General features: G+C 46.8%; 1 protein-coding gene across 5 annotated transcripts in view; it reads right to left on the bottom strand.

Moving 5' to 3' along the window:
* Positions 1–12,410, bottom strand: part of Spats2l (spermatogenesis associated serine rich 2 like) — a 151,219-nt gene that overhangs the window by 18,667 nt on the left and 120,142 nt on the right. For all 5 annotated transcript variants that reach the window (XM_050159296.1, XM_050159295.1, XM_050159300.1 and 2 more), the window contains 2 exons: positions 12,181–12,387; positions 10,774–10,909 (listed from right to left, as the gene is read on the bottom strand). In XM_050159296.1, coding sequence (XP_050015253.1) covers positions 10,774–10,909; positions 12,181–12,387 — 343 coding nt within the window. The remainder of the gene's footprint in view (positions 1–10,773; positions 10,910–12,180; positions 12,388–12,410) is intronic.

Consider the following 12,410-nt stretch of genomic DNA (forward strand, 5'->3'; position numbering starts at 1 on the left):
TGAAATGCGTGCTTTTCCATTTATCCAAGGGCCTAAGGATGGAGTGGTCTTGCTTTCCAGTAGTGATGCCCGGTACTTGACAGAAACACATAACTCTTTAATTGGCTTAGACTTAAGATGCATCCGGCGTGTTCTCCATCCAGCAGAATGACCATAAACCCCACGCCAAACTCACACATTTCAGACGCACCTTTCCACCCTTCCAAACACATCTTCTCCTTTTATCTCAACCACTTGGATAATAAAATTTTATCCTGTGGCCATAAAAAAGCCTTTATTACCAAGGCAATAAGGTCTAAGGAGGAGATTACCATGGCGAAAACTTTATAGTTTATTATGTAGTTAATCACAAAGATAAAGTGTCATTTCATAAAAACGTTCCCACTGTCTGGATTCTTCCTGTAGGGAACTGATACCCATAGTAAAAGGAAGCAGAGGGCTGTTTGTGATTTTTCTGCTCTGTGGAAGACTCCCCTTTAATTCTCGAGACCGAGGCACTGGATGAGAAAAACAGCTTTTTCTGGGAGCCTGGATGAGACACACAGACCCGTGTTCTTAAAGAGTAAAGATGCTACAGAAGGAAGCATTCACGGGAGGATGGAGGTCGTGGGCCTACCTGGTCAACACTAGCCTCAGAGCTGGGGAATTTGATTTGTTCTACACCAGTCTGAGTACTGAAGGGAGGAGTCTGTGCTGCCCAACATCTTGGGGTGGGGGGTCTTCGTCCCTCAGAGGAGGGGCTTGGGCCCACCAGGGAAGAGCAGAACTTCCTCTACATGTGAGGCCTCAAGCCCTGGTCCCATGGGCCACACTTCTGTTCCAACCCAAATATTCCAACCGTTCTTGAAACCAGAGCAAAACAAGTCAGAGACTTCAGCTCGGCCACTTAATGATTGCAGCTGTCAAAGGGGCTGCTTCCTGGGCTCGAGGGACACAAAAGTAGCAAGACCATGTGTGGTTCTGTATCCCTAGGCTGGGAGTGGGGGTTAGCAGCTCTAGCTGCAAATGATGCCCCATCTTCCAAGCTGCCGATCCCAAATTCCATTCTTCACATTAAGAATCCTACCACCCCGTCCCCTCTCCTCCACCATGTGCTGGCTGCAGAAGCCATCCCTCACTCTTCTCTTCCCACACCATTCTGTCCCCAGAAGTCTACCCCAATAGAGAAATAGCTCCCCTACCCGCTTCCACTGTAGTAGATTAACCCTGACCTCATTAAGAGTAATGGGTTGCATGTGTTTAGATCTTAGTTGCGTTGCTGGGATTCCTGGACTGCCATCCTCTATATTTTATTTGAATTTTTACAACGACTTGGATTCTGTTCATAACTGGAAAGAAAGGATATTTTCCCTTGAACAGAACAAAGGTGACAAGTGGCTCTTTCTAAAGATTTAAAACCCACACAGGACATGCCCATTTAAAAACCAAAAAAAAAAAAAAATACAAAAAGGAGGGTAAAGCCAACTATTTCAAAATAAAACATAAGACAGAAATCTTTCTTCGCCTCGTGCACAAAACAGAGCCAACCATTCTCAGCTCCCTGCCGCCGTCTCTTCTTCCACAAACATTCTTGGGAAGCCAACCGCTGCGGGGGATTATCTCTTATTTCTGTGGACGCCACTGTGGACTGGGACTGGAGAGCGTGAGAGACAGCTGTGGTTCGGAAGAACCGGAAGAACCTTCATACCTAACAAGGCAGCCCTGGCCTTTACTGCCCCTGGCTATCTAGCAAGCTTTACAGTTCTGTTGGCTCTGGATGGAGAGGGGAGGAATAGAAAATGCGTACTGGGACCCACCCTCCAGTCAAGCACGCTACACTTATGTCAGTAACACCCCGCTCTACATAGCTCCACACTGGGAAGGCAAAGAAATATCAAACTCTCAAAAGTAGCTCTCTTGCACACAGGTGAATGGTGACGGATTTTCTGATTTGAGAGGCACGTGTTCGCAATTCATCAATGAACTGGCCGGGAGAATTTAGTCCTCCCGGGTATACTGTGGTCTTTCACACTTCTGCTTCCTTCTGTTCCTTCTTTATCTGGAAAATCTCTAGTCTTCCTTCCAGATTCTTGATGAGCCCTTTCCTAAACAGCCAATCAAGACTTATTTCCTCCCCCACCCACACACCCCCTCCACTGCACCCCGTGCTGTAGAGGATTCAGTGTATCCATCTGCACCCCCCCAGACACGGCTTTGTAGGGAGAGAAACCGTCCTATCCTTCAGCACTTGTCTCAGTATTCTCCAGCTGTGGTGAGCAGAATTGTGGGCTCAGGTAACTCACGGAATGCAGATTCTGGGGCCCCTACGTGGGTGGAATCAGAATCTTTGGGGGAAGGACTCAGATGCTCCTGAGGCACAAAGAAGTCTGAGAAGCGCCACTGAGATTGGATGAATGGATGATGGGGGGGGGGAGAGGGAGAGAGAGAGAAAGAGAGAGACAGACAGCAAAACATGAAGGGAGGGTGAACTGTCTTGGTGGCAGATGCAGCCACTCAGAATCGGGAGTTCCTTTATTCCACTCCTCTCTCTACCCACAGAACAGTAAAGTTGTGGGGAGCTGCTCACAGCTCATCCCCGAGAGACCCAGCACTTTCTCAACGCCCACAAAGCTGGAGGGTAACAAGGCGACTGAATCTTCCAGACCCAGCAAGACTAACACACACATGAACTCGCAGAGACTGTGACAACACACACAAGGTCCGCATAGGTTCAAACTGGAAAAAATCCCAGCAGGGAGAAGCGGGAGTGGACACAAAGTCCCACCCCTAACGAAGAAGCTCTTTACAAGTGAAGCCCGATGGGAAAGGGAAGCCCTGTTTTCTTCAATGGAGGGTCACCGGGTAGATCAACCAGACTTCGGGGCAGGGCGCATGCTCAGGAGTAAACGGCCAACACGAAATGAACTCCACCTTTTAAATTTTTTTGTCTTGTTAGTTTGTTTTGGTTTTCTTTCTTTCTTTCTTTCTTTCTTTCTTTCTTCCTTCCTTCCTTCCTTCCTTCCTTCCTTCCTTCCTTTCTTTCTTTCTTTCTTTCTTTCTTTCTTTCTTTCTTCTTTGAGAGAGAGAGTCAGGTAACAAGAAAGAGGGAAAACAGACCATGAAGTGGGTGGGTAGGGAGGTAGAAAGGATCTTGGGGGGGGGAATAATATGATTATAGTATCTCTTATGAGACAACCTTTTTAATTAAGAAGAGCTGAGAAATAACTTCCTGCCAATATCTCTTGGTAGAAGGAAAGAATGTTCCGAAATGCAACGCTAGAAAAAAACGAAAGACTTAAGTGAGCACCCGCCGTGGAGCAGGCTAGTACTTTTCTAGAATGATCCGACGTGCTTACAGACTTACAAGGGAATATTCACACAACCCACAGAAAGCGGTTAACTGTATCTTGGTTTCAAAGCTGAGCAGATTCTGAGCTGGAATACAGGAAATGAAATCCAAACCCCGTTCTGTCTAACTCCACACCACGGGCTTCCTTATTAAGTGCTTAATAAACCTTGGGAAGTGGGACTTTTATTAGAATACGGCCTCTTAAGAATCAAGAGTTTACAGCTGCCGAAATAAAGCTGCATGCATGGCAGGAATTCTATTACTCCTGCTTCACGCCCAAAGTAACTCCTGACTCCTGGGCCCTGCTAGCCTCACAGGTTAAAACACAAACAGCCCCCCAAAGCAGCAGCAACAACAAAACTCCAAGATCCATTCTCAAATTATAACATTGAATAGTTCTCTTTAAATATTATAATGCATTTGCTACTCATGATAATGCTTAAGAAATGCATCTTAGTTTCCCTAGGGAATTGCACTATATTATAAATTGCTTTCTTTCTTATTTTTGGGTTTTTCTTTTTTTTTTCTTTCTTTTTTTTTTATATTTCAGATAGGGGTTTCTTTGTGTAGTTTTGGCTGTCCTAGAACTAGCTCTGTAGACCAGGCTGGCCTCAAATTCACAGAGACTTGCCTGCCTCAGCCTCCGAGTGCTGGAATTAAAGACGTGTGCCATCACCGCCTGGCTGTATTATAAATTCTAAGAGATATCAGACCCAACAGGGGTATGTAGACAGAACACTTTGCTTAATTTCCCCTTCTATTTCTATTCTAAGAGGTAAAACACGCACTTCTTTTCAGAAGCGCATGGCTAGCGGGCTGATGGGCAGCCTTCATCTGCTGAAAAGATGTAGATGTATTTTCGGATGTCAGAGCAAACTCGGGAGCAACCCTGAGTCCCCTCTTATGGCTGTTCGCTCTGCAAAGAAGCCTGCAGTGGACCCGAAGCCGACCCCCAAGGGCCCGGCGTGCATGCGTGCGCAGCTGACGTAACGTACAGCGGTAATCCACAAACGGGGCCCAAGGAAGCTATTCACGTGACATGCTGTTTATGATGATTTCCTGGGACCATACCTAAACCCAAAAGGCCAGTTCGGTACTTTTTGTATTTATCAGCCTGCTCCTCCTTCAACTGACTCATTCAGTCCCAGTCCCAGTAGTGGCCCCAGGGAAACATCTAATGTAAAGGAAAATCCCAAGGGAGGAAAGAGAATAAAAATAGAGTTCTCCACCTCCACAGAGCGAGCTGCACCTATTGAGAGTGACATGTATTCACAAACGAGGCGAGGTCTGGAGGAGCGCGGGACCACAGGGGCTTGCCACGGTTGCAAAGTCGCAGGCACCTTGAGTCTCTCCGCATCATGTGGCGTTTGCCGTTTTCACGGTTTCCGGACGAATCCCGGAGCCTACCCCTGTTGATTACACTCGTGCAGAGTGAGGAAAAGGAGTCCTTTTGGGCCATTTGTCAGCTAGACGGCAACAGAATCCATCCACATGGCTCTCTTGAGGCATAAATATATTTATTAGCTTCTTTTCTTATTGTCTCCTTGTGTCCTTCGCAAGTGTGGGCTAACGCTCATGCGGTGTTTCTTTTAATATTCTCAGATAATACGGATTGTCGTGTGTGTGTGTGTGTGGGAAGGAACAGGTTTAATTTCCTTTGTACAGTGTCTTGTGCACGGCACAAACAGGTGGGCACCGAGAGAAACCATCTGATGGGAAAGAAAGGGATTCCTGAGAAAGTCTGGTTCGGCAGGTTTTGATCGTTTGGAAGAAGATTGCATTCCCTTCCAGAGCAGAAAGGCCACGGAAGCCTTCTATTACATTTTAAAAATAAAAGCATAAGTCAAACTTCTGATTTTGATTAAAGCAAAAGCGAAAACTGAAAATCACATCTCCTGACCTCTCGCTTCGGCTCTCCGTTCCGTGTTTAGGCTAAAAGCTGGCAAATCTAGCCAGCGTTTCACACGCTTCTTATAATTAAACAGGGAATTGGAAAGCCTTGCGCGATCATTATGTAGCGGTGCCTGAAGGGCTAGAAACCCTCCTCGGGTCATCCCCGTGCTAGCAACCCCGCAATAAATAGATCTTATCGGAAGGGACATGGAAAAGCATCCTTCTGTGTGACTGTAGGTTCATGCTATGCCAGGAGCCAAGACTCTGATGCGCGCCCTTTCAAGGCTCAGTCTTTCAACCGCGCTGGCTTTACAATTGGGATTCCTACCCATTCCCCACGCTTACGTCAAGATCCTTCGTGTGACTGAACTCCAAGCCACATCTACTTTTGATACCATCTGTTCTGGGACCATAGATCAAATTCTAGGGTCGCCTTTTTTAAACAACAACAACAACAACAACAACAACAACAACAACAAAACAACTATGTGTCATGTCTACCAAAGTATATGGAACTCTATAATGCCAATGATTTTCTTAATTAATTAATTAATTAAGGATTTGTTCAATGACTGCTGCATCATCAGCTATCCAGAAAGACCTTCTGCTTCCATCTGGCGTGACTGGACATGAACCATGTATACTTGGGAATGCCAAGTAACATTGCTGCCTGCCCAAAGCCAAGGAAGAATACCCCTAAACAGGCGCTTCATGAAACAATTCCCGACTGTACGTATCTTAACGTGCCTCGGATCTCCGTCCTAATCCTGGTCCCCGCTGTGATATTTGGCTTTATTATAAAATGACAAAAGGACTCTGGTAGAGACAGAATCGCTAATGAAAGGGCCTGCCTGTCATTAGCTGTAACCTCCAGTTCTTAATTTTTCCATTTCCTTCTAAGGGCTGAGTTGAATTCTGTAATGAAAAACAGCCCCCCCCCCCCCGAAAGCAAAGCCTTCAATTTCCTATACTACAGTGTAATTGTTTTTCTGATCTCAAGGAGGCAAAAATGTAATTTGACCTTTAAAACGCGTAGCTGGAAGGGTTATGTTTCAGGCAGTATGGAAAAAAAAATTTTTTTTTCTACCACTGATTGAAAAGGGAAGGCTTTGTGGTTTGAAAGCAACGGGGAAGAAACTCCCCCTTCTCGTATCCCCGTTATTGGCCTTAGAGGATGGGGTGCCCGAAGTTAGATACTCATAGTGTTATAGAGTCTGTCTTTCCCTCAACGTACTGCATTCTCTTCCCGTAGGGAAGTCTTGGTACTACCGACATCTTTGGACCAAAGATGCCCTTGTTGTAGGAGCATGGGAAGGAAGGAAGATGGGCAGAGAGACCATCCCATGCGTCCTTGGCTGGTTAGCAGTGCCCCTGGTCTCACTTGTGCTACCAGAGACTGGTTACATGCCCTCCCTGTCGCTCTGACAGCCAACGATATTGCCAGACTGACCGTCTGCCAGAGGGGAGACACTGTGAGACCAGAGAGAGACCTTGACGACACCGGCTTCGGACTCCTCTCTCCTCCACACGCTTTGTGGCCAGTGACTTTCAACTGTTACCAGACCCAAAAGGGAAGCAGCTGGATTTAAACCGACACAAACAAGTTTTCATTACCTCATCATCCGGTGAGGGGCACTAGCTTGGTCCAAATTTCTTGCTATCATGAATTCCACTCATCTGTTAATGGGGCAACTACTAGGCTGGTCCCAATTTCTTGTTATAGTGAATAAAGCAGCAATATGCATGGGAAATTTGGTACAATAACAACAATGAAAATTACATATATTTACAATATATAGTATACTATATATATGTAGTAATATATATATATATATATATGAATACTATTTAGTTCTAAAGAAAAATGAAATCACAAAACCGGCAGGAAAATGGATGGACTTGCACAGGGGGGAGAAGAAGCCCTGAGGGAGTGAGGTTCTGAGTGAATGTATATAATGTTGACATGATCTGAACAGCCATGTCCAAGACCCCAGAGACTAAGACCCATGGAGTAACAGCAAAGCCTTCTTCCCGGGAGGGGAGACCCAGAGGGACATGGCACAGCCTTTCTTTCTGGTCCATGTGCGGCTGCTTATAGTGTGTGCAGAATATGTCCACCATAGCTCTTTCTCACCTGACGTTTAGGGCATGAAGACCATTTGCCTACAGAGACTGCTCCTACCTAGATTGGCTAAACCATCTCCGTCTCCATGATCCAGCTGTATACCATAAACCCCGCCTCCTTGTCTATCTGTATGCGATAGCCCCACCTCCCTGTTCAACTCTATATAATAAACACACTGAGCTGTCAGGGTGCCGCGGGTTTCTCCGTCAGACTCTCGCCCACCCGATCCTAGCCCATCTGTGTCTCTGACTCTGGATTTTCCTTCACATCCTTGCTGCCTTGGTCAGGTTCGTCCCCGAAGCCATGCTGGATGCATTAGATTTATAATATATAATATCAAGCGAGGACACAAGCTCAGGAAGGTGTGGAGTAGTACATCTCCACAAGGATGAGGTCATGAACTACAGAAGACCAGCAAGGGTCAATGAATCAAAAGAACAAAGGGGTATGGAGACACCAGGAGCTCTGGCCTAAAGGGGGCAACAGGAGGGAGCCCCAGAAGAGATACGAAGGAGGAGGAGATGACCTGAAAGGAGGCAGATAAAGGAGGAGAGGGCAAGGGCTGAGACTCACATCTCAACTCCGGACTTGGCCTAGACGAGACCTCACTTCTGTTGTGGTTTAAACATGAAAGCTCATCATAGGATCACAGGTTTGGAATACTTGGTTTCTCCCCTGGTGGGCACCATTTTGGGAGTTTGCAAAACTTTTGGAGGCAGAGCCTCGTGGGAGGAAGCAGGTCACTAGGGGTGGGCCTTGAGGTTTTACAGCTTAGCCTGCTTCCGGTCAGCTCTCTGCTTCCTGACCGCACAGATGATGTGGCCAGCCTCTTCATGGTCTTGCCCCTGTGCCTTTCCCTCTAGGAGGGATGTGTTCCTTCTTTACTGCGAACTAACAAATCATTCATTCCCTAAAGTGCTTCTTGTGTTAACTGGCCGTAGCTACAAGAAAGGTAATGAATACAGCCCTACTTCAGGAAAACAAGACACAGGACACAGGGCCAGTGTGGTCCCGAGCCACAGAATGAGTGCTCTAAATGCCTTTTTTTTATTCAAAATAAAACTGCTTAAAACGATTGCCCCGTCCAGCACCCCCATCTCTCCAACCTCATCACCACCCCCACCCACCCTGCCACGACTTTGCTGGCTCCCGCCCAGCTTCCCTCTTCCTCAGGGGTGCTCTTAGTTAGATGTTAAACTGACAATAACACCTAACAGGATTTTTATAGCTCTATTTTGGGATGCTTTCTCTCTTAGCATATGGCAGAAATATCGAGTATTATTATACTTCCCGGATGTTTTTTCAATTCCATGTTTTATTGCTCATTTAAGCCTTCGTAATCAACTTGGACACACACTCGCCGGCTCTGTGATGAGAAGCTAGGCTAGTCTGCGCACAGAGCAATTAAATCTGGCAGCGATGATTCCAAAGGATGACTATTTCCCAGCTGTGGCAGGAGGGCCAGTCGGACAGAGACGAAGCCAGCTGTTTCGCGTTAGTTCCTGGTATTATTTTTACGCTCCCGTTGCCAAGTTTATCTTCTGTTCAGGCACAGCGGGAGAGGATCATGTCATAGCTTGGTTACTTGCTCAGATCCCCGGTTCGTTCTGAGAAGATGGGAAAGTCCCACGTTTAGCCAGCTAGTCACATGGGACAGCGTTCCGGTGAAACGCCAATGTGGTTTTTCTCAGTTAACTCTATCGAGCAAGCGTTCTTCATGGCCTGCTTGGGAAGGAACAATGCCCAGCTCATTCAGCCCTGGTGTGTCCTCGGTAAGGCTGGCGGATGACCAGCCGCCCACTTTCTTCTAACTTCTTTAAATCGCCGCTCCCCCACGAACTCATCACGATCGTTCTTGGGGTGTCCTCAAGTCTTCAAGTTGGCAATTGGTGGCAAAGTGAAATTTTTTTAATGTTTTAATGTTTTACATTAAATGTATGTTTTTTTTATTCATTTATTTCTGAAGGACACACAATGCCTCCTATTGAGTACTTGGGAGTTAGGAGGACTGGGCAATCCAAATAAGGACCGGAGGGAGGATCTAGGCGTGGGGCTCACTGACTCACGCCACTGAGGGTCACATGACCTAAGTACCATTTCAGAATGAATAATTTTTTTTTTCAGAAAACCAAAGGATGCGAACCATGTGTTTTGTATCTATAAACCTCGTCCAATGGAGCCCAAGGTTTGCCTGTATTTAAGCTGGTGGTGCCAGGCACACGGCTCCTCTGTTGCCTATGGTACACGATTTAGCCATCAGTAGGGAAACTTCTTTCCCAAGTCTTCTGTAGCCTGGTATTTCTATGAGTACCACAATTCCCAAAATTCATCCCCCCCCTCCCCTCTGCAGAGACAAGGGAGGTTCTGTCTTAGTTTGTCACTGTGCTGGCTGGGCCCAGGTCTTATCTGGAACAGAAGCAAAGGTTTCCTCTTGGCAGAGACGCACCAAATGGTTATGCTTACACAGTAATTTGATTTGATTTTTAAGTTAGCGCACAATTGTGGGATCATTTTTATAAAGGGTGAGGTCAGAAAAGGAGTGTTGGCGTTTACTCAGTAGCCGCCACATATAGCAAATGGTTGAACTACACACTTCCTTCTTGGGTCTGGAAGGAAGCATCCTTTTGTCTTGTGGGTGACTTTTTAGCATGGCAAGGCTCGTTCAGGCCCCGTCTCCCCACCAGGTTAAAGAGCAAAGGAAGAATCGAGAGCAGAGAAACCACACACTGCTTCCATGGGCACTGGCTTTCCTGGCCCACACTTTCACCATTTGAGGCGTGAAAGAAACTCAAGCCTGCTGTAAACCTCCAGATGTCTCGTGATCCCCGTGTTCTTCCTTCTACTAACACACAAAATTAAGAAAATAAAAAGCAGTCATAACAGCTGGAGGAGGGGGGATTAGCGGTTACTGCTACACTGGGTAAGCCAGAGCCCCAGTCACTCAGATGCATTGTATCATGAGGGGCCCTTGGAGGAAGCGCTTACTCTACAGTGGTACCCACATGGATAGGGTGCAGAACTCCCCTCCAAAGACCGAGGCTGCCAAGCGGCAGACCCCAGGAGCCAACCTTGCCCCAGTGTCTTTCTGCATTGTCCAAGGTTGCTTTCACAAGAGCAGAGCTGAGTGACCATATGTCTGGAATGCTTAACAAATTTACTTGTTGTCCCTAGCCCTGATACGCTCTTAGGTCAGCTTCAAACTCCAGTGAATCGTGATGGCTATCAGAGTTCTTAGTCAAATACCTTTTCTTTCTCATTTCCAAGATCTATTTTCCTGCCCACAGAACTTGAAAAAGACTCAGCCAGAGAGCTGTTCTGTGATGTTTATGCATCAAATAAACCACCTTTTCCATCTGATGCTTTTTAGAGGCCACGGGAACGGCCCGGACGCTGGGAATTTATGGCTGTGGGGTCGGCTTTTACTCACCAGTTGTGTAGCTCGGCGAAAGCGGCTTTGATCTTCTTCACGGAACTGTCCACTTCCTCCTTGATCATGACGCGGTACCGAGTCAGGGAAACAGTGCAGCGCTGCAAATCCTTCACCGATTTCTCGATATTTGGGCCTAAAATGGACGCCAAGAAAAAGACGATCAGCGGGACCACTTTATCTTTTATTTATGAGCTAAAAGAAAAAAAAATGAGGCAACCCACCCACCCCACACAGACCTGGCTTTTGTTTTCTAGAGGAAAAACATTGCTAAAGGGAAATGGTTTGTCTGGTTCTCGAGAATGTCTTCACCCAGAGGAACACTGGCTGTGCCATGTAGAGTCTGTCTGTCCTTCTGCCTGAAGTGTCATAAACATCAGTGCCTTCCAATCTAAAGGCCATTTGTTCAGCTGGCTCTCTCTGTAAGCACCACCACGTGTGGCTCAAAGTCAACAGGGATTGTTGGGCAGGACAATGACAGAGAGACTGGGGGGGGGGGAGTACAAACGGGGGACGTACAAATGGGTTAGAGAGAGTGGGGCAAGAGTGTCAGGTATGCTGGCTCCTGACTGGCATCCTGAGCCAGGCCTGGAGTGACAGGAACAGCATGCAAGCATCTCTATGTGTGCCCATCTCCCCGGGTTTCCTGCAATCTGCACCAGGGTGGAAAGCCTGCCCAGCCAGCAGGCTGCTCTTATCTCATCAAGAGTATGTTTCGTCAAAGAAAGCAATCTCCCTAGAGAAAACGGAGCTAGTGTGTCAAGCCAGAGTCACAGAAATCAAATACAACTGAGGCCGGATCAGAAGTCATTGAGTTATTGAGCCTTGGAATCAGAAAGGAAGTGATTTAGCCATTTCATTCGTACGTCTGTCTAGTCACAAGTCAAAGACACCGAGGTTTGGAAGATGGAAACTCTGCGTGTCAAATAGCAGAAAGCCTTGCAGTGTTAGATTGTCTGAAAGTTCTACTACAGAACCGAGTTCACACAGGGAAGACCGTCTCTCAGGGAAGAGCTGTCAGGATCTACATCCATCTTCATCCACACAGGCCTGGACTTCATATGTCTGGGGGCCACTCATCCGTCCTGCGCTAATGCTGCTTCCTAAATGACCGAGCTAAATGAACACACATCCATCCACGGTGGGGCAGAGAAGGGGATGCCATTCCACCTTGATTCTCTTAGACCTTTGACAGACATGGGAAGGACCGTATCTGTCTTCCCATCTTCCATCCGAGTGGATCATAGGGGGAAAAAATAAAGAAGAAATTCCACTGTAAGTAGGATCCTCTTTGCTAAGCAGTATTTGTTTTTTTTTTTTTTCTGGAAAGTTCTACCTCTGCCATACTGGTACTTTTAGGTGTGTACGGAACATGTCGAGTCATGTGCGCGAAAGAAACCACTTTACCTCTTTTCTTTGCCAGCTCATCGGCCTTTATTTCGAGATGAGCTGCGGGGGCATTGGACTTAACAGGAGACGTTTTTGCCTTAGGCTTGCTTGGGTTACAAGGCTGCCCAGATGACCACTGTAGACCATCTGGCCTCTCTGATGGTCCATGAAGAGCTTTGGGGCTCCCGTCTAAGGACATTCTCTGCTGCGGTAGTCTGTTGCCTTCTGTAAGAGAACACCAGATAATG

This window comes from Alexandromys fortis, unplaced genomic scaffold (genome assembly GCF_014885135.2).
Source record: "Alexandromys fortis isolate MF-2015 unplaced genomic scaffold, M_Fortis_MF-2015_v1.1 scaffold_65, whole genome shotgun sequence".
NCBI lineage: Eukaryota > Metazoa > Chordata > Mammalia > Rodentia > Cricetidae > Alexandromys > Alexandromys fortis.